The 26,620-nt window shown below is 43.3% G+C and overlaps 1 protein-coding gene across 6 annotated transcripts in view; it reads right to left on the reverse strand.

Moving 5' to 3' along the window:
* The window catches only part of C8H1orf185 (chromosome 8 C1orf185 homolog), a 110,894-nt gene that overhangs the window by 52,754 nt on the left and 31,520 nt on the right, over window positions 1–26,620 (reverse strand). The window contains exon 6 of one of the 6 annotated variants that reach the window (XM_039484147.1): window positions 2,292–2,384. The exons of 3 other annotated variants lie outside the window; for them this stretch is intronic. In XM_039484147.1, the coding sequence (XP_039340081.1) occupies window positions 2,317–2,384 (68 nt within the window). In that variant the 3' untranslated portion in view covers window positions 2,292–2,316. Of the gene's footprint in view, window positions 1–2,291; window positions 2,385–13,494; window positions 14,236–26,620 lie in introns of those variants that run through there. 2 more of the 6 variants (XM_039484145.1, XM_039484146.1) reach the window with 2 other exon arrangements.

The following is a 26,620-nucleotide window of genomic DNA, read 5'->3' on the forward strand; positions in this document are numbered from 1 at the left end:
TTTGCTTTGTTTGCTTTGCTCATATTCATGTGACATCTTGGCAAGCACATGCCTTCCAGTATTGCCATAGATGTATTACCTTCCATAATGTGTGTTATCCCCAAAGCTTTTGCTTGACATTTTTATGTCATATTGCCCCAATGTGCAATACCCATTCCCATGCACTAAGATACACGTATAGACAATGTGCCACAAAATAGAAAAAAGATGTGTTTTGGCAAAAAGAAAATCACCATAGTACATATCCACAGCACACATAATAACTACTGAAAACAAATACTCCTCTCAGCCATCTTCATATAGCTGTCAGTCTTGCCAATCCTTTCGTTCATTTCATAACACACTTTCAGATTCCTCTGCAGTGTGTAAGTGTGGGTTACTTGCCAGAATTATCTGGGTATATCTCATTTAATCATATCCCTGCCATTGCAGGGGCCTTGAGCACTTGTGTATCTTGGTCCCTCCTGTTCTCTGCCTGTGGCAGTCAATAGCCTAATCTTCTGTGGGTTTTATTTACTTTGGTCCCATTTCCGTTATTGAGTTTAGTTTGCAGGTGGTGGGTAGCAGGGCCGGCTCCAGCATCAGGGCAGGAAGCAGGTGCCTGGGGTGGCCAACAGAAAGGAGTGGCACTCCGTCCGTTATTGGGGTGGCACGTCCGGGTCTGCAGCGGCAATTCGGCGGCAGATCCCTCAGTCCCTCTCTTCCGCTTCGGCGGCAGCTCAATTGGGTTTTTCTTTTTTTTTTCTTTGCCACTTGGGGCAGCAAAAAAGCTGGAGCCAGCCCTGGTGGGTAGCGTTGGTGGCCTGTGATATACAAAAGGTCAGACTAGATGATCTAGTGGTCCCTTCTGGACTTAAACTCTATGACTCTGACATTTTGCCAATATCAATGTACATCGAGTGATTTACAAAAGTTGTATTGGGTTGCTTTAACTTTTCCTTATTATTCTCAGAAACTGTCATTGAATAAAGATGGTAATATGTGGATGTGATGACAGAGCACAAATGCATCCCCCTAAAATCTGAAGACCTCCTTTCTTAGGGCTATGCTGTCACAGCTTTTTCTGACAGGAAAATCTCAAAGGGAATAATGCAAAGATGATGGCAGAACTGATGTGGAATATGTTTTAGAAGCATACATACTGTACACAGGGCTGGCTCTACTGTTTTCGCCGCCCCAAGCAGCGCACCAAATTGCCGTCGTGGATGGCAGGGGTAGTCCATGTGCCCTTAGGGCAGCTTGTGCATTTCCGTGGTGGCGGCAATTCGGCGGCAGCTTCTGTCTTCAGCCAGCTGAACATGACAGGTGAACATAGAAGCTGCCGCCAAATTGTGCCGCCACGGAAACGCGCGTGCCACCCTAATGGCACACGGACTGCCCCCGCCATCCACAGCGGCAATTCGGCATGCTGCTTGGGGGCAAAAACACATGGAATGCCACCCTTTGCAGATTGCCACCTCAAGCACCTGCTTGGGAAGCTGGCGCCTGGAGCCAGCCCTGGCTGTACAGCATCATTTACATTGCTTATCTTCTTCACACAGGCACACATTTGAGGGCAGAATATGGCCCAGTATATTTCCATAACCTTTTGATTTATTTAGGATTATGCAAAATTTAAAGCTGCATGGCTAGTGTTTAATACCAAGTTTGTAATTTGATGTTGATGAAATCTGGCATATGAAAATAAAGGAAAAGTAAATTGACTACTATTTTAGACTAAATCTTTAGTGTTTGTATAATACTGATATATTATCTTGTAGAACTATTTTCTTCCAGTGTGGTTCTCATGTAAATAGTATGCATTTCATATGGCTATTATGGTGTGCAATTTTTTTACAAAATAAATTAAAGCTGTGCAAAATTCTCAGTTTGTACTTTGTGATTTTTATATGGTGAAAATGCAAATGTATGTAAATATTTATAAATTTGTTCAAATGTCATTTTGCAATTTACACAAGCAAAAAGTCTTTTATTAACTGCTAAACATATAAGCTGGGGGGACGATGTGGTATAGATAAGGGATTTTTTGTACTTTCATTGAACTAAGGCACACCACTTTTTCTACCAGGAGTGAAGAAGTACATGAATAAAACTAGCTTTCTGTCAGAATAGAAAAATATGTTGAGAAAACACCAACATTGACTTCTGCATCCAGTGAAAGCTTGACTTTTTTTCTGGTTTTGACAAGCAGCATAAAAATCTGTACACAGCTCTAGTGATAATTCATGGAAAAACATAAAGAACAATTACTTACCCTACAGTAGTTGTGGTTCTTTGAGATGTAGCAGTCAGTACAAATCCCAGTGCCCTTGCAATTTAAAGCCTCTGGTTGCTGAGAACTCTGAAAAGCGGGGACGGTGGTTGGGTCATGGATTCCACACTCACTATAGCAGGTCAAAGAAACACAGTTACTGTAGGGTATGTAAGGAGGGTTACCTTGTGTAGTAATTGGAGTTCTTCAAGATGTGTATCCCTATAGGTGCTCCACTTCAGATATGCATGTACCTCTGACCAGACATTTTTGGTAGTAGTGCCCATTCAGTCCATGAATGTCCCCTACAGATCCTCATGCCTTACACCAAGGCTATATAGGGCTGCATGGACAAAATGCCCTCAGTTCCTTCTCCACTGCAAAGTCCTTCAGAGGAAACACTGAAGCTGAGGGGAAGGAGGGCAGGTAGTGGAGCCCCCACAGAGGGACACATCTTACAGAACTCCAGTGACTGCATAAAGTGAGTAATCTCTCCTCCTTTGAGCAGTGACCCTATGGGTGCTCCATTTCAGATGACTACCAAACAGTACCCTCAACTGAAGGGAGGAGCTTCAGAGCTGAGTCCAAGACTGAAGACAAGACTGCCTTTCCAAGGACAGCATCTGATCTAGAAGAATGAACCACCACATAATGTTTGTAAAAGGTATGCATCGAAGTCCATACTACAGCCTTACAAATCTCCCCAATAGAAACATGCTCAAGCAATGTCACAGAAGTAGAAAAAGACCTTGTGGAATGGGCTGACACCCTAGAAGGAGGTTGTATATCAGCAGATTCATAGCAAGAAATAATACATCCAAAAGTCTACCTGGAGAATCACAAGGCGGAGACTGTGGACCTTTTGGACTTGTCAGCAATTGAAATTAACAGACGGGGAGACTTTTCTAAATGGTTTGATTCTGTCCAGATAGAAATCTAATGCCCTCCTGAAGTCCAAGGTATATAAGGTAGCATCCCTCCAGGTGTGATGTAGTTTTGGGGAAAATACTGGGAGATAGATGACTGATTGATGTGAAATTAGGAAGTGGGCATAACAAAACCTAAGAACATAAGAACGGCCATACTGGGTCAGAACAAAGGTCCAGCTAGCCCAGTATACTGTCTTCCAACAATGGCCAATGCCAGGTGCTTCAGAAGGAATGAACAGAACAGGTAATCATCAAGTGATCCATCCTCTGTCATCCATTCCCAGCTTCTGGCAACAGAGGCTAGGGACATCATCCCTGCCCATCCTGGGTAATAGCCATTGTGGAACATATTCTCCATTAATTTATCTAATTCTTTTTTAAACCTTGTTATAGTCTTGGCCTTCACAACATCCTCTTGCAAAGAGTTCAACAGACTGACAGCGTGTTGTGTGAAGAAATACTTCCTTTTGTTTGTTTTAAACCTGCTGCCTATTAATTTCATTTGGTGACCTCTAGTTCTTGTGTTACGAAAAGGAGTAAATAACACTTCCTTATTTACTTTCTCCACACCAGACATGATTTTATAGACCTCTATCACAGAGGTTCTCAACCTTTTTCTTTCTGAGCCCCTCCTCACCCCACCACCCAACATGATATAAAAACTCCACGGCCCACTTGCTCCCCAATAACTAGTTTTCTGCATATAAAAGACAGGGCTGGTGTTAGGGGGTAGTAAGCAGGGCAATTGCCTGGGGCCCCATGTCACAGGGGCCCCCCATGAAGCTACATTGCTCAGGCTTCAGCTTCAGCCCCAGCTGGCAGGGCTCGGAGACCTGGGCTTCAGCCCCATGCGGTGGAGCTTCAGCTTTCTGCCCTGGGCCCCAGCAAGTCTAATGCTGGCCATGCTTGGAGGTCCCCCTGAAACCTGCTCGAGGCCCCCTAGAGGGTCCCCAATCCCTGGTTGAGAACCACTGTTCTATCATATCTTTCCTTAGTCGTCTCTTTTCTAAAATGAAACATTCCAATCTTCTTAATCCCTCCTCATATGGAAGCTATTCCATACCTCTAATCATTTTTGTTGCCCTTTTCTGAACCTTTTCCAATTCCAATATATCTTTTTTGAGATAGGATGACCGCATCTGCATGTGGGCATACCATGAATTTATACAGAGGCAATATGATATGATATTGTCCTTGAAAAACACTGTAAAAAGAGGCTCTGCCTTTAAAGATCCAATTTCCCTGACTCTTTGGGCAGAAGTGATGGCCACCAAGAATATTCCATCATGAAGAAGCTAAGAAGAGAACAGGTATCCAATTGTTAGAAGGGAGGTCTCATAAGACACTTCAATACTAAGTTTAGATCCCATTTCGGGGAGGGGAAAAACATTTCCCAATCCTTTGTAAATCTTACCATCATGGGATGAGCAAACAATAAGAATCCCTCAACTAAGAAATGGAAGGCTGTTATAGCTGCAAGTGAATTCTGATATAACTCATAGATAATCATGATTTGTTTTAAATTCCAACAGATAGTCAAGGACAGCCGAGAGAGAGGAATGAAAAAAAATACACCACTGGTCACACCAATGGTGGACTCTCTTCCATTTTTTAAAGTGTTCCACATAGAAGTTTTCCTACTGTTTAGCATCACCTGCTATGCCTCTGCAGAACAGGAAGTCTCGATTCCTGAGAACCATTGAAGAACCAAGCCCTGAGATGCAGAATTCCCAAGTTGGGATGGAGCGTGTGACATGCATCTTAAGAGAGATATGAGGAATGGACAGAAGACTGATCACCAAACAAACAGCAAGACCAATTAGCTAAGGGGAGCAGGCCTATCTGGGCCTCATTGGAACTATGAATATGACCTTGGCTTTGTCTTGTATGATCTTGTTTACACTTTCAATATCAAAGGTGTTGGAGGAAACACATACAGAAGGCTCTTTCATCCATGGAACAAGGAAAGAATCTTTGAGGGCCCAAGCCCCCCCTTGAGCAAAACTGTTAGTTATAGGCCTGTTTGTTAGCCTGAGCTAGAATTTTGGGTTTTATTTTTGATACTTTTATATCCTTACTAATATGTATGAATCACTGTGTTACTTCTGCCTAACCAGATGGGGTTTATAGCACAACGAGAAAAGATAAGGAAGACAGTTAAAGTGTTGCTGGGTATAGTGGGAGTTTAATATACGAGCGTACACTTGAAACTGCCTCAACTCCTATCTCACGGCAAGGTCAAACAACCAGTAGGGAGGGGCAAGGTAGGTTGGGGGAAGAGGCATAAGAAACACTAAAAATCCAGAGAAGAGGTGACCCTGGCAGGTACATAACCTCACTCCTTACCCCTCCCATGGGGCACAAAAGAGGTGATGCCGAAGCCCCCAGACTCACAACCCTCCAAAACGGAACATGACCATAAATTGTAAGGGGTGGGACCAGGGGCATGCACTACAAGTATAATTAGGCCTGCTCAGAAGGAGGAGGTGGAAAAAAGGAACAGGAAAAGCTCTACTCATGTAAAGAGCTGGAATTATGTTTGCTTGGTAACCCCAATAAACATTGCATTGCCTGGACTTCGGACTCTGGTCTTCTGCTGTCTGTCTGTGTGACAAGAACCAAGGGAGGGCAGGGGCAGCCCTAACAAAAACTGTCTACGCTTCCTGTTGGTGAGGGTGGCAAAAAGATCCACCTCTGGAAAGCACCAAGTCAGAAAAAAATATGATTGAGAATCTGGCAATCTAACTCTCACTCATAATCATGCTGAAAGCGTCAGCCATGATATTTTGAATACTTAGAAGGTAAGCTGCTGACATGAGGATGTGATTGGCTATGCACCAGTTCCATAGCTTTATTGCTTCAGCACAAAGAGAAAGGGGAACTCGCCCCATCCTGCTTGTTGGTTGATGTAAAACATGCAAGCTACATTGTCTGTCAAGATTTTGATGGGAGAAAATGAATATAGACATTCCTGACTGCTTTCAGCTTCAGGAGGTTGATCTGTAAACGAGCTTCTTGAGTAGTCTATCTGCCCTGAATTTTATGTGTCGCTAGATGCACCCTGCCCACAAGATGCATCTGTCATTATGGTGATGGTTGGAGATGGCTGAATAAAGGAGTCATCTGCACAGACGTTGTGACAGTTCTTCCACCAATTGAGGGAGTCTTGTACTTGAAAAAAGACTGATACCAGCCTGTCCAGATGATGTTTGTTCAGCATATAAACTGTGCTGAGCCATACCTGCAAACAGCAAAGATGTAACCTTGCAAGACACATTACAAAGTTACAAACTTCCACATGTCCCAGAAGTTTAAGACAATTTCTTGTCTAAGTCTGCAGGCTTATTTGAGTATTTGCAATGAGGTTTGATAGAATCATAAATCTGTCCATGGGGAGGTAAGCTCTGGATGTTACTGCATCTAAAGAGGCCGCCATGAATTCTATCCTTTGTGCTGGGGTCAAAGAGGATTTTTCAGTGTTGAGCTGGAGACCTAGCATGAGGAACAAAGCTGTCTTCATGGCAGAAATAATCTCATTGTAAGACTGGCCTTTGAGCAGCTATTCGAGGTACAGAAAAACTATTAGCGCCCCCCAAATCTTTGAGAATACTCCAGAGCAGAGGAAAGGCCAAATGGAAATACCCAATACAAAAAGTGGTCTTGGTCAATGAGAAACTGAATTAATCTCTTCTGAGATAGCTGAATCATGATATGAAAATACACATCCTGAAGGTTGAGGGACGAAAACCAATCCTCAGGATTCAATGATGGAATTATAGCTGCAAGAGTCACCATCCTGAATTTTTGTACTTTCACAAAGTTGTTTAAGAGTCTTTTATATCTAGACTAGGTCTCTACCCTCCATTCTTCCTTGGGTCCAGAAAATACTTGAAGTAAAATCTCTTCCCCCTGTGCTGTGCAAGAACTGGTTCTATGAATCCTAAGCATAGATAGAAGGTGATTTCCTGTCTCAGCAAGTGTTTGTGAGAAGAGTCCCTGAAGAAGGACAGGGAAGAAAGCTAGGGTGGGGGGAGGAAGGTAAAATTAATGGAATAACCCAATTTTATAATGTTCAACAACCATTGTTTGGATGTAGTCTGCTCCCATGCGGGTAGAAAGTGGGAGAGATGGTCCCCAAAGGGAGGGAGGCAGGTAAACTGGTGCAGCTGGAGATACGAGAAACAGTGGTGTTCCAGGCCTTTGATCAGACCACCAAAACTTATGTTTTGATAATGAGGACGGTTGCGTGGTTGAAGCAGATGTAGTGAGTGGTATCTTTCTTTGAAACCTTGGTTAAGAACATAAGAATGGCCATACTGAGTCAGACCAATGGTCCATCTAGCCTAGTATCCTGTCTTCTGACAGAGGCTGCTGACAGATGCTTCAGAGGGAATGAACAGAACAGGGCAATTATCAAGTGATCCAGTTATCCCCTAGTAACAAGTTCCATTGGTTGACTGGGTGTTTGATTTTTTCTTAAGTGGCTCAGTAGGTCTTTGGTAATGAGAAAACTGGAGGGGGCAGGATCTCAGGGTCTTCTGGGATCAACTAAATATTTGTTTACTAGGAAATGTATAAATCCCAAAAGATTGCAAGATGGCCTAGGGGTATTTCAAGGTGTGCAGTGATTCATCAGTGGTCTCAGCAAAGAGTTTCAGACCATTAAAGGGGAGGTCCTCAGCAGTGTTCTGGACTGCCTTAGGGAACCCAGACAGCTGGAGCCGAGATGCCTGACACATGACAACTGCCGTGGAGATGGATTGAGCTGCAGTGACAGCAGCATCTAAGGAGGCTTGTAATGATGTTCTAGTCAGTAACTGATCTTTTGCTATGATGGCCTGAAACTGTTTGTGATGTTCTGCTGAAAAGGTGTTCAATAAAAGTGGTTGTATTTTACAATAAAAGCTTGGTAAATTGTGATCCTAAACTGTAGGGTCACAGACTTATCTCTTTCAACCACAAAGGTCAAGGTGTTTTTGGTCCTTGTCATATAAGGTCGATTTAGCGTGGTGCTGTCTTCCATATTCATTTACAGCATCAACGACCAAGGAGTTAGGTGAAGAATGGGGAAAAATAAAAATTCAGAATCCTTGGCTGAAACATAATATTTATCAGCACGTTTGCACATGGGTGGTACTGTTGCTAGGGTATGCCAGATGGTTTTGGCAGGATCCATGAGGGACTCATTAATGAGAAAGGCCACTCAATCAGATGATGTCCTTTGCAAATATCCAAGAGCTTGTGCTTTGACTCTCGTACCTCTTAAAGGGGGATCTACAGACAATCCACCACTTGTTTCATTAGGTCCTGAAATTGTTTAAAGCATCAGCCAGGGAAGGGGAAGGAAGCATCACAGCCTCATCTGGGGAAGACGAGGAAATGTTAGTCTGTAGAGTGACCTCCTTGTCTACTCTAGCCTCTTACTCTTCAAAGATTTCTTCCCATACCTCAGGTAGCTGAGGAGGAACAGATGGAGTAAGAGACTATGATGGTCCCATTCAGAAAGGTGGTGGCTCCAGGGTCCCAATATGGCCACTGATGGAGACCATAAGGAATAGTTGGTGGCATCCACTGCTGCTCATACCAATGAGCAGAACCCTGAATTTATCTTCCTCATGAGTCATCCTTTTCCTTGTAGATTTTAGTGAGGGAGACCCTATACTGGTAGGTAGGGGAATCTTACTCTGAGATGTGAGAGTCAGAAGAGAGATCCTCCTAATTGTTCAAAGGGGGAGCTCTGCCATAAAATGCTGGGGAATCAGATGGTACTCAGGAGAGGTGTAATTCTGATGACCATGTCAATGCCAATACCCATCAAGAGAGGACACTGATTCATCTGAAACAAATTGGTCCTTGGAATACCTAAACTCCTGTGGTGCGAGGTAGGTTAACAGTGCTGAGGAAGGAGTCTGCTTGGATGAGGCCTTTGCAGTGGAAGCTGTCGGGACAGACAATGTTGACTACCTTGAAGAGAGTACAGTCTCAGGTGGCTGCTTAAACTTCTATAGTACTGAGGGAGTCATGATGCTAGGTATCGGAGATTATGGAGGAAGATCTGTTGATACTGTCTTGCTAGAAGCAGGCTGTTTCTCTCTGCTTCCCCGGTCATGTTTCAACAGTATCAAAGATGGTAAAGGTGAATCCCATTATAGGTGGCTGGTATGCTCACTGGATGGTTGGAATGAGGAGTTTCAGTTGTATTAATCAAATAAGGCTTAAAGTACTGCACCCCCAAATTTGCTATCTGAGCTAGCATAATGTATGGGCATAATGGAATAAAGGGTATAATGTTTGACAAAGGTTAGTAGGTTGCTCCACATTGCTTCCCTGCAGATCTCAGATATCAGCAATTTTCTGAAGCAGGCTTACCACTGACTATGCATGGTGGAGTGACTAGTTCACCAGCCATCTAATAACAGAAACACACTGTGTGATCCATTTAGAGATCCTTTGTGACAAGACAGCCTGGTACTTGGAAGGGCCAGATGCCTACAAAGAGTCAAGGAGAGAACCTAAAAGGCATGGTCCTGTCAGCATAATAGACTAAGACTCTGGAGATGTCCAGAGTGTGTAATTTCTTTTCCCCTTGCACTGAGTGCAGTTTTGGGAAGACTAAGGGTAGGTTCATCGACCATTTCAGGTGGCGTTCTCAGACTACATTAGGGACAAATAACTAGATAAATAAATAAATTGGATAAATTAGTAGTCTTTGGGCCAGAGAGAGCAAGCATGAGAATGACTCTTTAGCCTGGTGGTTAAAGCTCTCACATGGGAAGTGGGAGACCCAGGATCCAGGGGGTCTGCCACATCCCTGGTGACATTCTTACCACTGGGAAGTAGTCCTTCCCACTCTCCCAAGCGTCTTACAAAAATGACATAGGTACCTAACCCCACAAGAATCCCAGCAGCTAAGAATCCCAAACAGAGGGAGGTGGCTCTCTCCAGCCTGAGTTTAGGTGCCGTACTCTGAGAGGGGTGGGGCTTAGGAAACAAGCCCTGTCTTGGCATCTCCCATTGGCTAGATTAGGCTGGGAGCTGCCTCGTATGCTGGTTTTTATGAATCCCATTCTGAGGCACCTATCCCTATTCGCTGTACAGGGAACCTAAGCACCTAATTCAGGCTTTGTGTAACCCAATGATTTTCTAGTTGCCTAATTTCCTTTGTGAATCTAGCCCTTACAGTCTGTCATTAGGTGTGCATGGTTGAACTGCCCTGTATAGGGGAGACTGACCACCAAGCATCAGTCCAGAGGGGTGGATTTTCTGAAGAGTTTAGCTGGCGCTAAAGATTAGTGTATTATGTCTGTATTATCTGTAAAATAATAATACTCTGTATTATCCATAAAACACACTAATATGTATTGGTAATTCATATGACTAGTTTGAAATACTTGGTCTACTTTTTAGGCTTGGAGGTAGATATTTGTACAGGTAAGTGCTGAAAAAAATAAGGGTACGTCTATACTTACCAGCCGGGTCGACGGGTAGCGTTCGACTTCTCGGAGTTCGAACTATCGTGTCTAATCTAGACGCGATAGTTCGAACTCCAGACGCGCTCCCATCGACTCCGGAACTCCACCACCGCGAACGGCGGTGGCGGAGTCGACGGGGGAGCTGGGGACTTCGATCCCGCGGCGTCTGGATGGGTGAGTAGTTCGAACTAAGGTAGTTCGACTTCAGCTACGCTATTCGCTGGAAGCTGAATGTAGTTGATAGTTCACCCCCCCACCCTAGACCAGGCCTAAATGATACAATCTTGGGATTGAATTTCCCCAAAGCAGAAGTAATACATTTGTATAGCTCCGCTGCAGAAAAATACATTTTCAAATGGTCCTTTAGAATGATAATTCAAACAGAATAGAATTTTATATAGAAATACTTCTTGTTATCATAGACAGAAGATCTTCAGCTTTACAACAGAAGGAATTACAAATAAAAGTAGTTGACCTGAGGGCCTAGCACAGCCAAAAGTAGAACAAAGATTAAATCAGGAGATACATCTACATAATTTACATCAGAATCTGTTCTATCACACCTTAATAAATGTGCTATCTAACCAAATGTATAAAACCAAAATATGAGACACAGTTCTGAACATTCTAAAGGCAAGAGCAACCATTAGCTCTAGCACAATCTTGGGCAATTTCAGTAAACTGGAAGGAAAAGTAGCAGACATTTTGGTCCTCGTATCTCTTAACTTGAAGTGCCATGAGCCAGCTAATTCAAATCTCCCAAAAATCTAATATGTCCTGGAACATCTGCTAGTAATGTCTGGGGGGAGCAACAGTTACAATGCAAAAAATGTGTTGCTACCAACACAGAAGTCAATGTTAGCTTTTTCTTTTCCTGATTCATTTTCCTTTAACTGTTTCCCTGAAAAACTTGTAGTTAGATTTTTATTTTGAGGTTGTTTTTTTACTGTTGCTATTTTTTCAATAAATTTTAATTATTTTTAAATGTATGATATACCTGTTTTTACTGTCTAGAACTTGACCTTTCAAAGAATTAAGCTCATATTATTTCAAATTACATTTTCATATGACAGAATTATTTAATGCATGCACCAACCTTTTCTGAATCACACCTCTGCTCCAACATGTTTGTAACGGAATATTAGTGTAACTGGTGATGATACTTACTGTAATACCTTAATATCTTACATTTATGTTTTGTATCGCGCCAGCGCCGCGCCGTCCTCCCCAGTCCTCGGCTCTTCCCTCGGTCCATCTGGGGGGGGCGGGCGGGCGGCGATGCCGGCGCATGCCTGCGCGCGGCATGCCTGCGGCAGGTCACGCGCTGCCAGCCCGCACGCTGCCATGCCTCAACGAACTCTCCCGAGAGCGGGGGAAGGCGGGACCGCCCCGCCAGCCTGGCCTGCAGGTCCACTCGTCTCCGGCCGCGTGACCCCCCGTAGCATGCGGCGGGCCTCACGGGGCGGGGCCAAATCCCTCCCCCCAGGATATGCGCCGGCGCTTAGCGGCTGGGGTGGTGCCCCCGCCCCCTGTTTATGTAGCACCTAGTGGAAAACTGCTCCATCTAATTAGAATTAATATAAAACACTTTTGAGAAGTTGTGTTGTATTCCAGAATTGTCATACAAATTCACATTAATTTGATTGAGAACATTATTTTTTGATAATATGATCTGACAGTACAGCCTTTTGTCACGTGTGTTTGATGTTTATGTTGTTACTTACTGGAGCAGTATAAAATGTGACCAAGAGTAAATTATGGAGATATAGCAGTCAGTTCAAAGTCAACAGATAGCTGATCTGAAAACATGGAGAGTAGGGTGTGTAAAAGTGGGTGTCACATAAATAAATCGATTAAAAAATACACTGGGAGAGTCTTTTCCTGGTTTCCCTCCTGAGTGGACAGAAGTAAGCCTGTGGCATCCTTTAACTCTTATGGAGTCTCAAACTAGATAGAGAAAACAAGCCTAATCAACTATTCCCAGTCCTTCTTTGGGGCTCTTCTGGCTGGTTCAGGAGCACAAGCCTCTAGCTCAGAGCTGGAGGAACTCTCCTTCTTCCAAAGGTGTGACTGACAAAGTGGTGGGGGGAAAAGGACTTAGAGTACCTGACCAAGACAAGGACTTTGGTCCCTGTCTTTTTAGTTGATCTAGAAAGGGGCAGCAGCAAACAAGTCCCTGGAAACTGAATAGGAGGAACATGAGGCAGTCCCCAAAGAACCATTTAAAGCTTCTTATGAACCTTATGGGGGTCAGGGAGATACTTCAGAATTCTGCTTTTGGACTGCTCAGGACTGGATATTCCAATCCAGAACTTCTGGCATTGGGGAAAGAGCTGCATATTGGAAAATTCATTTACCTCCTGGGCAAAAAGAGTGTCTTTCTTTCATACATCAAGCTGACTTCTCAGAAAATCTGTCACAGAGAGCAGTCTGAAAATGTGTACCAATATCAGTTTTAGCCTGCATCGGGCTGTCTGCCTTTCCCAGTGGTAGGAACATGAAAGGCTTGCATAGTAACTTATGTGATTCCTAAAGAGGCTGTTAGAGAGCTATTATAAATGGTGTAGGAAACAGAAATCCTTGCCCAAGGAAGTGTTTTCAGGCTCAAAATCCATACAAACAATCCAATATAGTCCCCTTTCCTGCTTCTGAGGTAGAAGTTAAACTGGGAACTCAGAGGAGATGCTTAGAGGGTGTAAAATTTTTACAAGTTGATCATTCATCAGTCTTGCCTGTTTGACAAAGGAATAGGGAAGATTCTGAGGCCTGTGGTTTAGCACACCCAGTCATTAATTGATTAAATAAATACCCTCCCTGAAAATTAAAACATGTCAGCAAAAGGCATTGTTAGTCAAGTTTATTTTCTTGAAAAATAATTCAGAATTTGTATTAGTTTGAGTAAATTAATTTTTTAAAATTACTATTGATACATTCTTACTATGAATTTTACTATTATAAAAGCAAGTCTGTCATTCTTCATATTTCACATAGGCTTATTCATTCAAGTCATTGTCTGGTTCTGGGAAATGAGAGCGATCACAACCAGTGAGACTACTGGAATCTAATGAATGGGATTTGCAAATATTCCCCATGGATCTTTGTGCTGACTCAGAAATGGGTAGATGAGTTACGTCTTCACTTGATTTCACTACAGTCAGTGTTTCATTAAAGGGAGAAGATATGACAGTATTGTCTTCAAGTCTTGACTTTGGAATTCTTGCTTTTCCAAGCTGTGGGAATGTTTTAGTAGAATTTTCATTTTCTTCATCATCACAGGATGAGTAGTTTAACTGAAATACAACAGGAATTATAACTCCTTTTTTTGTGTTAATACTTGACAAGTATGAGTTCAGGTTTCCTGTAAAAATTTCATTTGAGAGGGAAGCATGAGAAGTGGAATCATCTGATGAAGAGTCACAGTATGTTCCTATACTCCTGCTGGATGAAGATGTAAATGAGGAAGTCCTGGAATTTACAGTCAAATTCCTGCTTGGCATATTCAAGTTGACCTCTGAATCTGATCTGTTACACACAACTGTTTTTGTAACAGAACAAAAGTCATCTGTAGTATTACTTTCAGCAGCTGCAATGACAACATTTTGGTACTGTCCATTAGATGTCATGAATTAAAATATGACCATGACAACAGATTAAATTATAATGTTTACTGAGACTATTTTCAGTGCAATAGTTTAAAGTGTAGTAGTAAAGTTAAATGTATAACTATATGCATGTTATTCTTACTGTGTTCTGGTAGAACTCATTAAGGAATTGTAATTAAGTGGGAAATTTTCAAAAGCACCAAGAGATCTAAAAGCATGACTTCCATTGACTTTCAATGGGACCTGAGCTTCTGAATCACTTACTTTTGAAAAAAAAAACATAATTCATGAGATTATAGAATATCTGTATTTTAACTAACACCTTACACTGGCACGTGGGTTAGGAATGAGGTCTAGTATCTTTTCTGTATAATTAACTTATGGAAATATGGCATATATCAGTTTTTTAATCCAAAATTAGTTTATATATTTTAGTTAAAATTGGGAAAAATGGTTTTCATGGATTAAAATATATATATGCCTACCATGTGCAATAACTTCTTTTTATGAGTTTTTATCAAAATTTTACAGAATGTGATTCATAACTGTCATTAAGAACATAATTTGGGGTACTGAAAGAAAAAGAGGCCAAGAAGGTGAAAGAAGCTTAGAGAGGATCAAAGTAGTACTGAGACACTGAGGGCAAAATTAAGAAATATTGCACAAAGTCCCATTGAAAACAAATGCCTGAAACCCTTGTAGTCTGAGTTCTTTATAAGACTTCATAGATTATGACTGCATGATAAACTATACCCAGGCTGGCACTGCTTCAGGAAGTCTTATATATATAGTTAAATTTACACCATGTTGTCTCTCTAAGACTGAAAGCTCTCTTATTTAGTCCCTCTTCAGCAACTGATGACTTCATGCAGTCCTCCTTGGGGATGTTACTTTCTCAACAGAGTCAATGGGGCTATTGACTTTTTCAAAGAGTCATACAGAAAGCTATGGATTGCCTTAGAAGACACATCCGCAACACTGTGAACTTTCCCAAGTAATCCCTTTGGTGTTGTAGATGGCTTTACATAATCTTCTTAGAGTGGCATGTAATTTTTTTGATGGTGCATACTATCTCACACTTATTCTGGGGTTGTTGACTACTTCCCACTACCCCAAGGCTGCAGAGTGGAAGCAGTCTTGTTTTCTCTAGCATACTTGAGGTACTGTGTTGTTGAAGTGTCCTACACAAACTATTACATGTTGAATTACTGTTGAAAATTTAGTGAAAATTACTACTGTACTGTAAAGCAACGCCTCCAAAATAAAATGTTAAAGGCAAAAATTCTGCCTTGAGATGATACAAAGGAATAAACCCACAAAATCAATGGATTTAGACAGTGGTTATTTATCAGAGTTACTTCACAATCATCATCACTGTGTACCAGGACAAAAATTTCCCTGGAATCTAAACCCCTCATTTACATTAATTCTTATGGGGAAATTAGATTTGCTTAACATCATTTCGCTTAAAGTCGCATTTTTCAGGCATATAACTGCAATGTTAAGTGAGGAGTTCCTGTATGCATATTCCATGACTGGTGACTCCCAAGCAATAGACCAGCTGCAAGTAGATGGGAGCTCAGTCTTAATAGAATAAAAATTGCAGAGCAGCCTTGCCAAATGCAGCATCTGACCTAGAGAACTCAGTAATCACATCTCTTAAGTGTGTGAACAAAATCTCAGGAGGCTACTCTCCATATATCTAAAACAGACACTGTGACGGGGTGTATAAATCCCCCATTAGAGCCGCACCTGCAGAGCATGCTCCAGCAGGGGATGGAGCTTAAAAAGGAGCCAGACAGGTCCGAAGGAGCCTGACAGGGCAGGAAGAAGGATGCTGCAGACCTCCTCTGGTAGAGGAAGAGGCCTGCCTGCTGAGCCCAGAGGGGCTGAAGGTCCAATTGGTATCTTTTCTCTTATAACTTTGTGACAGTCTACAAGACTCCAACAAGAGAATGGGTGTTAGGAAGTGGCCCAGGGAAGCAGCCTTCAGGCACCCCTGGTGCTGGACATTTGGTAACCCTTACAGATCCATGGGCCAGAGCCTGATGGAGAGGAAGGGTACCAGTTCCCCATCTCATCAAGAAGGGCATGAAAACCCTTACCTTCTAGACTTCTCCCTGGAGGATTAATACCTTTTGCAACCCCTGGTTGGGATCACTCATAGGGGGGTCAATAGCCAAACTCCATATCTCCCTAGAAACTCTGTCATACTTGGGGGGAGATAGGACTAAGTGGTAACCTGACCAGACTGTTGAGTCAAACCAGACTAACACGAAGTGTGAAGGTAGTCTGGGGGAAGCGTAGAGATGTGATGATCAGGGGCCTCACCCTCTAACCCAATCATCCCCAAATGTTTTCAATTGCACCCCCCTTATGTGATTCGCACCACCCCGGGAGCTGGGGCCAGAGCCATGATTAGGAGCTAGGAGAAGCGGGGCTGTGGCTGCAGAGGCAACAGATTCTTCCCAAAAGTGGGGGGCACGAGGCCCCACCCCCTCCATGGCTCTGTTCCTGCTCTGCCCCTTCCCCAAGGCCTGCCTCCTGGGTAAGCCAGAAGCTAGAGCTGGACCAGGGAGCAGGGGACCCCAAGAACAGCTCCAGCCCATGTCCCCACCCTCCACCCCACCCAGGGCAGGTGGAGGGTCCGCAGCTCCCCATAGCTGCCCACACGGCTCTTACCCCAACCTAGTTCCAGTTTCTGGCCTGGCCTGGGGGGTGGGACCTCGGGGACCAAAGAGCCACATGCGGGCCATGGTAAGAGCTGCATGGGCAGCTGTGGGGAGCTGCAGACCCTCATCTGCCCTGGGTGGAGAGTCCAGGGGGCGGGGACACGGGCTGGATGCTGCTCTCTGGCCCCCCAACCCTGGCAACAGTAGGGTCAGCATTTCCCCATAGCTGCCTGGGCTTCCCAGGCTGCTCTTACCTATGCTGAGCTCCAGCTTCTGGCCTGGCTTGGGGGGTGGGGCCTCAGGGAGAAGAAGAGGGTAGGGGGCCAGGCCCATGGAAAAAAGTGGGAGGGCCATGGCCCCTTGGCCGCCCTGTGTTCCAGCGTCCCTGTGTGGCCGTGAGCTGGCTGTGAGCTGTGTGGCCATGAGAAGTGCTGGGAGCGGGAGTGGGGCCTTGGCTGGGGCTGGGAGTGGGGCTGTAGCTGGGAGCAGAGCTGCAGCTGGGGCCATGGCTGGAGCCATGGCCAGGAGTGGGGCTATGGTCAGAGCTGCAGCTGGGGCAGCGGCCAGGAGTGGAGCCAGGAGCCGGTGGCCAACTCTAGGGTTACGGGGGGTGGAACGCAGCTGGGGGCAGAGAGGGGTGGGGCAGTGCTCCCTCCCCACCCCTCGTGGGGGCTGACCCAGGCCCCGCCGCACCCCTTGAATGTTCTTCCATGAACCACTAGAGGGGCACACCTCACAGTTTGGAGATCACAGCTCTAACCACTAGGAAACACCACCTGCAAACCCAGCTCATCACAGACATTCTTCAATGATGCTGTTAAGGCTGCCTGAACTCTGGAAGAGCTCTCAGGATGGCCAGGGGATCCACCCTGGCCACCACCTCATAACAAGTTTGACACAGTCTGATAGATATTTTGACAGTCTCTGAGATTAGATGGTCTTGTCTTTCATCATCTCTGATGAATAATCTAGGTGAAGATCTGAATGTTCTTGTTCTTTGCAGGTAAAATGTCAAGGCATGTCTGACAGCTAAGATGCAAACCACAGCCTCCACCTTGCAAGTGTGAGGCTTAGGAAAAAATATAGATAGGTGAATTTTCTGGTTCAGATGAAACTCCGTAACTACCTTTGTAAAAACTTAGACTGAGTTCTTTAGGGTCACCTGATCAGAGTAAAACATTGTATAAGGAGAGTCAGTCATTAGTACTTGGATCTCTCATACTCATCTCGCTAAATAAGAGCAACAAAAAAGGATGTTTTAACTGATAAGGTGTAGCAGAGAGCACATTGCCATTGGTTCAAATGATGGACCCATGAGAGTCGAGAGCACTAAATTCAAGTCCCACAGTGGGATCAGTTCTTTAATAGATGGGTAAACCTTAACTAGACCTTAGAGAAATCTAACTGCAGATGGATGAGAAAAAACGGTGACCCTCAGTTTGGTGGGTGGTGGTCCAAAACAGCTGCCAGGTGGACTTTGACTGAACTAATCAATCAGATACCCTGTTTCAAACCAAGCAGGTAATCCAAGATCTGTGATAATGGATGCTTCTTGGGGAGTAAGGAATTTCTGACTCCAGCAACAAGAAAACCTTGTCCATCTTGCAAGTTACGTATGCCTAGCAGAGCCCCTGCTGCTGTTCACTAAGATATTCCAGACAGGTGAATCGCATAATTGGTCTATACTTGACATCCATCCATCAATCCAGCTGTGAAATTAAGGGACTTCAGATCTGGGCGTAGGATCTTCCCTTTGCTCTATGATAATAGTTCTGGAAGCAGAGGAAAGGGTCTCAGCTGGCTGACTGACAGGTTCAGGATGTCTGGAAACTAAAATTGCCTCTGCTATCCGTATCAACTTGGCTGAGTCCTGTCTGACCTTACATACCAGTTTGGGAATCAATGGGACCACAAGGTGGACATATGTTAGAATTCCAGTCCATGGGATTAAGAAAGTGTCAAGCAGGGATCCCGGGCTTGTGCTCCCCTCTCAAACAGAACACCTGGCACTTGCTCTTTTGTGTTGCAAACAGGTCCATTTAAGGATAACCTCAGAATGAAAATATGCCCCAGAGAAGACTCTGTGATTTCCCATTTGTGATTAGAGAAGTGCCCAATCAAATTGTCTGCAATATGATTCTACAGATCAGGTAAGTGTACCATCAAGAGGGAGATTTGGTATCTGAAACACCAGTTCCATAGCCTGCTTGCTTCTTGATATAGCAGGGAAGATCTTGTCTCACCCTGCTTGTTCATATAGAACATGGTGGATGCATTCTTTGGACTGACCCTTGCTGTGATGGAGAAAGGACTCACAAGCTCTATGCACTGCTCTGAATTCTAGGAGGCTGACGTGCATTCACATTTCTCATGTGATCCAAAGGCTATAGACCCGAAGACTATATATTGGAGCTTGCTACCCCAAGACAGACACATCCATCACTATAGTCTTGGGGGTGGTGAAAAAAGAAACCCCTCCACAGGTGTTCACAGAATTCCTCTTCCATTTCAGGGATGATAGTACTAGTGGAGGCAAAGAAAGGGGCATGCCCAGATTATGCTTAATGGGAATACGCACCGACTTTAACCAGCCCTGCATGCAGTAAATGTGTAGTCTGGCATGCAGTGTCGTAAAGGTGCATGATGCCATGTGCCCCAGTAGAGTGAGGCAAGCGCCTACTGTGTTGTTTAGATTTGACTCCAGCTATGTTATTAAGACAATTAGAGTCTCAAATCTGTCCTGAAGTAATGAGCCATGGATTTGGTAGAGATCAGGTTTGCTTCTATAGAGTCTTTAAACAGGAATCAAGTTGGACTTTTCATGTTGACTTTCAGGCCCAGGCTCTGGAACAAATTGAAGATATAACAAATGGCTTCTGATACCTAATGAGGAAATCTTCCTCATACCAGCCAGCTTTCCAAGTAAGAGTACAACACTGCTATTACTTTGTGAACACCCTCGATGCAATCAACAATCCAAAGGGCAGGACTTAGTATTGATAATGGTCATGACCTACCATACATTTTAGGTACTTCCTGTGTGGTGGTATTATTGATATATAGAAGTACTCATCTTAAAGGTCAAGATATGTGAATTTATCCCAATCACCTGGAACCAGAGACATGATTCATGTTGGTAATGCCCTAGAGGTGCTTTGTGCCATAGTCAAGGAAATCCCAGGTGCCATCATTGCAATAGAAATGGACATCAGGGGTATACCAGCTCTTAAAGCAATATGAGGTCCACTGGCACTGTTAACATTGTCAATGCCATTTGATCCCAAGGGATCACCAGCAAAGACAGTGCCATGAGCTCACTGAGTGCCAGTCTAGCCACTACTGCCATAGACTGTGTTACTGCGGTCTGCTGGGCCAGAATAACATTTTTCAGTGCTGATGTTGAAGAATCAGACATTAATTGAGCTGAGCTCTTACATGAGGGAACTTTCAACAGCACCAGTCTCAACAGCTCATCTGAATCCTCAGCACTACAGTGAAGTTAAGTTTCAAAAGAAAATGCACAGGGCTGTGAAATCTTGGAGGAAAAGTAGTGTGGAGGCGAAGTTCTTCTTTTTGTGGTCTCTGTTCGAGATCTACCCCATATACCTTCTTTATCCCTGTACCTTCTCTGACAAAGTCTTGTCAGATTTGGTCAACTTTAGAGCCTGCGCTGAAGTTGGAGGCCAGTGATCCAGCTCATGAGCAAATGACCTATCACTGTAACTGTTCTGCTCTGAAAAGTCATATGCAGTGGGGTTCTGCACACCTGTGTCCAAAGTAAGATTCATGGATTTGCCCATCAGGCTTCCCCGTCCTTGGAAGTCCTGTTAGTAAAGAACTTTCAAATGGCCATCATTGGCAGGTATAGCTGCCTCCCCACCAGGGGTAGTACATGAACCTGGAACACTTGGTAGAAGCCAAGCCAGTTCTAGAGAATTTTTAGTTCTGGTAATTAAAAAACTAATAGCACAATAGGCAACTAGAAAACTATGCTAACTAGACTAAATCACTAACCATGTACAAAATACAGGTTGGAAATCAGCTTGCTTGTAAACACAGACACCAAGCCTCTCTGTAATGAAGACAGGAGGTGGTAAGAGGGACTGAGTGGCAGATGGCATGATCTGCCCTTTTATGCCCACAACGCGGAGCACAAAGACTCTCTGGGTGCATATGTGCCATATGGACACCGCTGGCCAAAAGACTTCAAACTCCAGTGCATGGGTGTATGTGGACAATTAGTGGCATGTGTATATGGAGAAGTCAAAGGTGATTTTACACAGCATTTGAACTACAATACATATTGATCGATCTAGGTTCTTAGACTCACCCTATCACCTTGATAACTGAATGTCTTTCAAAATAATAAAGTATACACCAGCGCCACATGTGTGAAGGGAAAAGTAAACTCATTTATTATTGTAGGGGAAAGACTACTGCAATAAAAGAACACTGTTCTTACCTGAGAAACAAGAATTTTGGTTCCTGATGTTATATTTCTGTGATGGGCTTCAGAAATATGGACTAACAGATTGTGCCTGTGAACTGTGACATCATCAGATAGCTTTTTAATCAGAATGTTATAATTTGGATATTAAGATCCCTGTCGCAGAAGCCCCATCTTGTGGACAACCAGTCAATGACTGCCTTAGCACAATTAACAGAAGCACCTATTAGTCTATAGTCTGCTTGCATCACAAAATTCAAAGCTCCACAAGCTGCAAACGTCTGTTAGTCTATAAGGTGCCACAGGATTCTTTGCTACTTCTACAGAACCAGACTAACACGGCTACCCCTCTGATACTTACCACAATTAACATTTCAAGAACTGGAAAAATTAACTGTAAAACTTAGGAAACATTTTAAAACAACTGCAACAAAATATAGTGGAGTCCTTCACAAAAATGCAATTAACAGGTAGGAATCACCACTCCCTTTCTTCAGATGCATTCCCCAATATGAAATAATGGGCTATGCAGGCGGTAGAAAATAGGACAAGAAACAAGGGTATTGTCTCCTGTGGCATTTCAGAACTCTGTCTGAATGCTTTGAAGAATCACAAACATCAACTTAATAGTGACTGGTGAAGATGTGAACTGATTGCCATGCAGACACCTGTAGATTTTTAGAGCTTGGTTTTCTCTTGCCTGAGAGATTGCTACTACTCAGCCTTGAATCCCAGCAGTATGGGTTTCTTTGTCCTTTCCTGTGACTTTTAGATAGTACAAATTAGGATTTGTTTGACAAATTCCTGGGTGATGTATATAGCATTAAGGGCCATGAGCACCATTCAGCAACCAGGATTCCTTTTTCTTGGAGGAAACTGTTCAGGCAGAACGAAGAGCATGGTATCTGTGGAAAATTAGTTTGGAAAAACTAGGAACAGTCTTAGAAACACTTCTTTTTCTTAGTGTGTGATTACATAGATGAAGTAATGAGAAGGGACAGGCTACTCCAATACTTGGTGAGTTGAAGTACTAGTTACTAGGAAGAATACCTTTATAGATAAAAAGAACAGGGAAACATATACAGAACATAAAACCAGTTTTAAGCATCAAGGTGACATTACTGGACAGTGCTTGCTTGGAAGATCTAGTGACTATGAAATGGCCAATGGATCATTTATTACTCCTATAGTGTTATATGGGCAGAAAGTGTAGCTATGCCTAGAGACAAGTTTGCACAAATGCCTCCATTCTAAAGGGTCACTTACAATTCTCTAACACTTTAAATTCTTTACTTTTTGGATTGACATTAGGCAGGTTTGTTTGCTGTCCAGAATAGATTTTTTTTAATGTTTGAGCAAAAAAGTTCAGCCATTTTGAGGAATTAAGAGAGTGAATATAACTTCCTCAATAAAAACATTTTTGTGACCTTTTTTGAATAGCTGTAGCACTTCCTAAAAAAATGAAAATTGTTTAGGAGATAGTTCCAGATATGCCTTTTAGTGGTCTGTGGCTTGTCAAAGTTTTAAAAATGTACTTTGTGCATTTTTATAATGAAATCTCAATAACCTACCAGTGTTTTATTGGTTCTGCACATAAGTACATAGCTTAGGAAAATTCATAGGCAGTGCTCGTCACGTTATTGACACGAACTGTGGCCATATAGATCATTGTTACAACCAGGGTCCTATGCTTGCACCAGGTCTTGTACAGAGGAGGTCAAGTTGGTGTCTATGGAAAGGTTGTAGTTTGCTGGTTATGATTATGCTGTCTATGTGTATCATTTTTGTATCTGAAGTTATGAATATTAGCTAGGTACTTGTATATCAATTTGTTTGATTCTAAGTAGCCTCAGTGAAGCATTTGGTAGGCTTCTTGAGAAAGGACTATTCTCAGTAAGTGCCCAATCAAGAAACACTTACTGACAATGGACTTTGGGAGACACCAATCCACATCTGAGACTTTCTGGGAACATTCAAACTAATATGTAAACAATGGCGTCGGACCGCAAAAAGCTGAATCGTTCATAGACATGTGACTTGCCCAGGTGGCTACAAACTCCATCTTGTTGCTGTGACTTTGCACAGAAGAACGAAGAGGGTTCTACCCACAGGAGAGAAAATATAAAAGGCCCTGGAAGCCTCTCCATTTTGTCTTCAGCTGGCTTAAGAGATGGTCTCTCCACCCCAAGAGATGCCTGAAAGGAACAAAGGACAGTAACTATGGGGGTGTGAGTGATTGCTGGACCCAGACTAAGAAGGAGTCCAGTCTGTGGAAGAAGTTTATTGGAACATTTCTAAGGGTGAAGTTTACCAGTATGCAGTTTCTTAATGTACTAGGCTTAGATTTGCGTGTTTTGTTTAATTTTGCTTGGTAATTTACTTTGTTCTGTCTGTTATTACTTGGATCCACTTAAATCTTACTTTTTATATTTAATAAAATCACTTTTGCTTATTATTGAACTCAGAGTTAGTGACTAACACCTGGGGGAGCAAACAGCTGTGCATATCTCTCTATCAGTGTAACAGAGGGCGGACAATTTATAAGTTTACCCTATATAAGCTTTATAAAGAGTAAAACAAATTTATTTAGGGTTTTGAACCCATTGGGAACTGGGTATCTGGGTGCTGGAGACAGGAATACCTGCTAAGTGGTTTTCAGTTAAAGCCTGCAGCTTTGGGGGACATGGGTCAGACCTGGGTCTGTGTTTGCAGCAGGCTAGCGTGTCTGGCTCAACAAGGCAGGGTTCTGAAGTCCCAGGCTGGCAGGGAAAACAGGCTCAGAGGTAGCCTCAGCACATCAGTCCCAAGGGGTTTTTTGTGACTGAACCCGTCACAATGCTGTCTTTTTCTCTACCTGAAAGGAGCACCACCTTCTTTCATATACATGCCAGAGCATAAGGAAGTAGGCAGGATTCCTCTAAAATCCTGAGACCTTGAATATTATTGTAAGCATGTGGCTCACGGGCCAGTGCATCCCTTGGTAGCTTGCCATGGCCTAGCAGGCTCTCTTCCATTAGAGCCCCCTGCTGACAGCCATTCCTGCCCTGTAATGGTCTGTTTCTTCTTGCAACTCAGCCTTCTGGCCAGGTCACTTTTAGTCCTGCCCCTTCTGGGGAAACGTGAGTCCAACACAGCACTGGTCTGGCAGCATCATGCCAGAAGTTCAGCCCAACTTCAGGCTTTTGGGCCTGCCAGTCCTTTGCTCTAGGGTCTTCACAACTCCACCCTACACAGGCTGGTAAGGGAACCCTCACCCACCCTTTACTCTGAGTTCCAGCTCACCAACCCAGTATGAAGCAGATAGGGTCTATTTGTTCAAACCTCCTGCTGAGTGTCTTTGGGCTGCCTCCTACCATGCCCTGGAGATAGGCCTTTCTCACAGTCTCCTCTCCATAGACTGTTGTGCAGGACCTGAAAAAAAAGGGGCTCCAAACTGGTTAAGGAACAAAAGAAAGAAAAAGGTTCTGCACCAGGCCTACCTGCCCCAAGAAGGCTCCAACACTTATGAGGCCCTAGTTAGGCTCTAGCTCCAGCTGATCCTACCTTCTAGGCAGCTTCTCAGCTGTCTTTGGCCCCAACCAGGCCTTCCTTTACAGGGCCAGCTCAAGAGGTCTATTCCCTCTCCCAGTCAACCCCCACTGAGCTGGGCTTTTCCTCTTTTATCTCCTCCCTCCAGGATTGACGCTTACTGCACGTGTAGCAGAGTGAGGCTGATTGGATCCACAGGCCCTCATTAACCCCTAGAGGCCCAGTGTGCAGTACGCATGCCCCATCACAATGCTACAGAAAGGTGTGTATAGAATGAGGACTCATTGATGGTACATACTTCACAATACAAAGTGTTTTACTGCAGTTTAGCAAAAAGTTAAACATAATGGAATCTTTTTAATTAAAAAAATGTAGAAAATTCCATACAAATAAACTAATTAAAGATTTCAAAGTGAAGCCGTCAAAAATCAGGAAATGACAAAGCTCGTCTCTGGGTATTTAGGGTGAATAAGGAATTTAGGGGAGGATCTTTTGAATCTTGAATGCTCTTGTTAAGAGCAGAAGTAAGCCAATTGGAACTTTTGGTAGACAGCCCTAGGGTCTAATGACTCCCCAAACAACTTTTATTTTTTAAAGAGTCAGAATTAAGCATTCCCCTCACTGTCACTTTATTTAGAAGTAAATAGGAGAGGATGACCAACTGTGTAGGATATTCCAGAACTTCTAGACTAGACAAGGTGGTCTTGAGGCATGTTCAAATTCAGTATTTGTAACTAGGTTGGCAAGGCACTTGAGTAGAGAGCCATGGCCTAGCTGAAGAATGTACATCTGTTATGTACATCATAGTGGTTTCTTCTGAAAGTGGCCTTCAATTTTGTGTTCCAGAGGCTCTCAAGGGAGATCCCTTCCACTGGTAAAGTGGACTTCTTAACTAGGATATCATTTTGCTTTTATGCAAGAGGGGAGGGAGAGCACAGAACAAGAAACACGAGTCAGAGCACAATTTGGATAGCCTATGGTTCTGCATTGTCTTTAGGAAAGAGGGGTTTATCACAGGATTCTTCTTGATTTCCAGAATGTCCTCATCATTTAACTTCCTAATGTCCTCTTTGGAGAGGTCCAAAGCAGAGAATACTATTTCAGTCCCCAAAATGAAATTGTCTGGAGATTTCCAGCTGTGTGTGCGCACATGCACATAACTTCCTTCTCAGGGAAAACCCTATTTCATCAGAAAATCTGGAGAGAATCTAGCCATCTCATTCCAGTTGGATGGGGGAAGAAGGACAGAGTTTGCTAGTATCAGCACTTGCTTGACTGACAAAGCTGATTCACCAGGAAAGAGACTGGTTCTTGGCAAGATGGCGCTGCTGCAACAGGACCCCTCAAACTAAAACACTGTGATTGGATCTGTTTGATGGGATGTCAAAGAATACAGGAATAACCCAAAAAAACATATTGAGAAGGCTCTGAACAAAAGTTTTAATCTATAGATTTATGTCAAATCCTATATATTTTAATCCTCAAAACTGCATTGATATAAAAATACTTCCTTCCATTTTATAGTTTAGTGTAAAACTTTACTGTCAATTTCATGAGTTCTGAAGTCGCATTTTATTTTTTTTCCTAACAGTGGCTGAGTATTTCAGGATTTCATAAAAGCAACCACTTGCTAAAATAAATAGATCGAATTGAGATAAAGTAGTTGTACTCACATATAAAGTACTGTTGTCATTAATTTTGTTGCAAACAGAATAAAAC

Source organism: Mauremys reevesii, linkage group 8 (genome assembly GCF_016161935.1).
Source record: "Mauremys reevesii isolate NIE-2019 linkage group 8, ASM1616193v1, whole genome shotgun sequence".
Lineage (NCBI taxonomy): Eukaryota > Metazoa > Chordata > Testudines > Geoemydidae > Mauremys > Mauremys reevesii.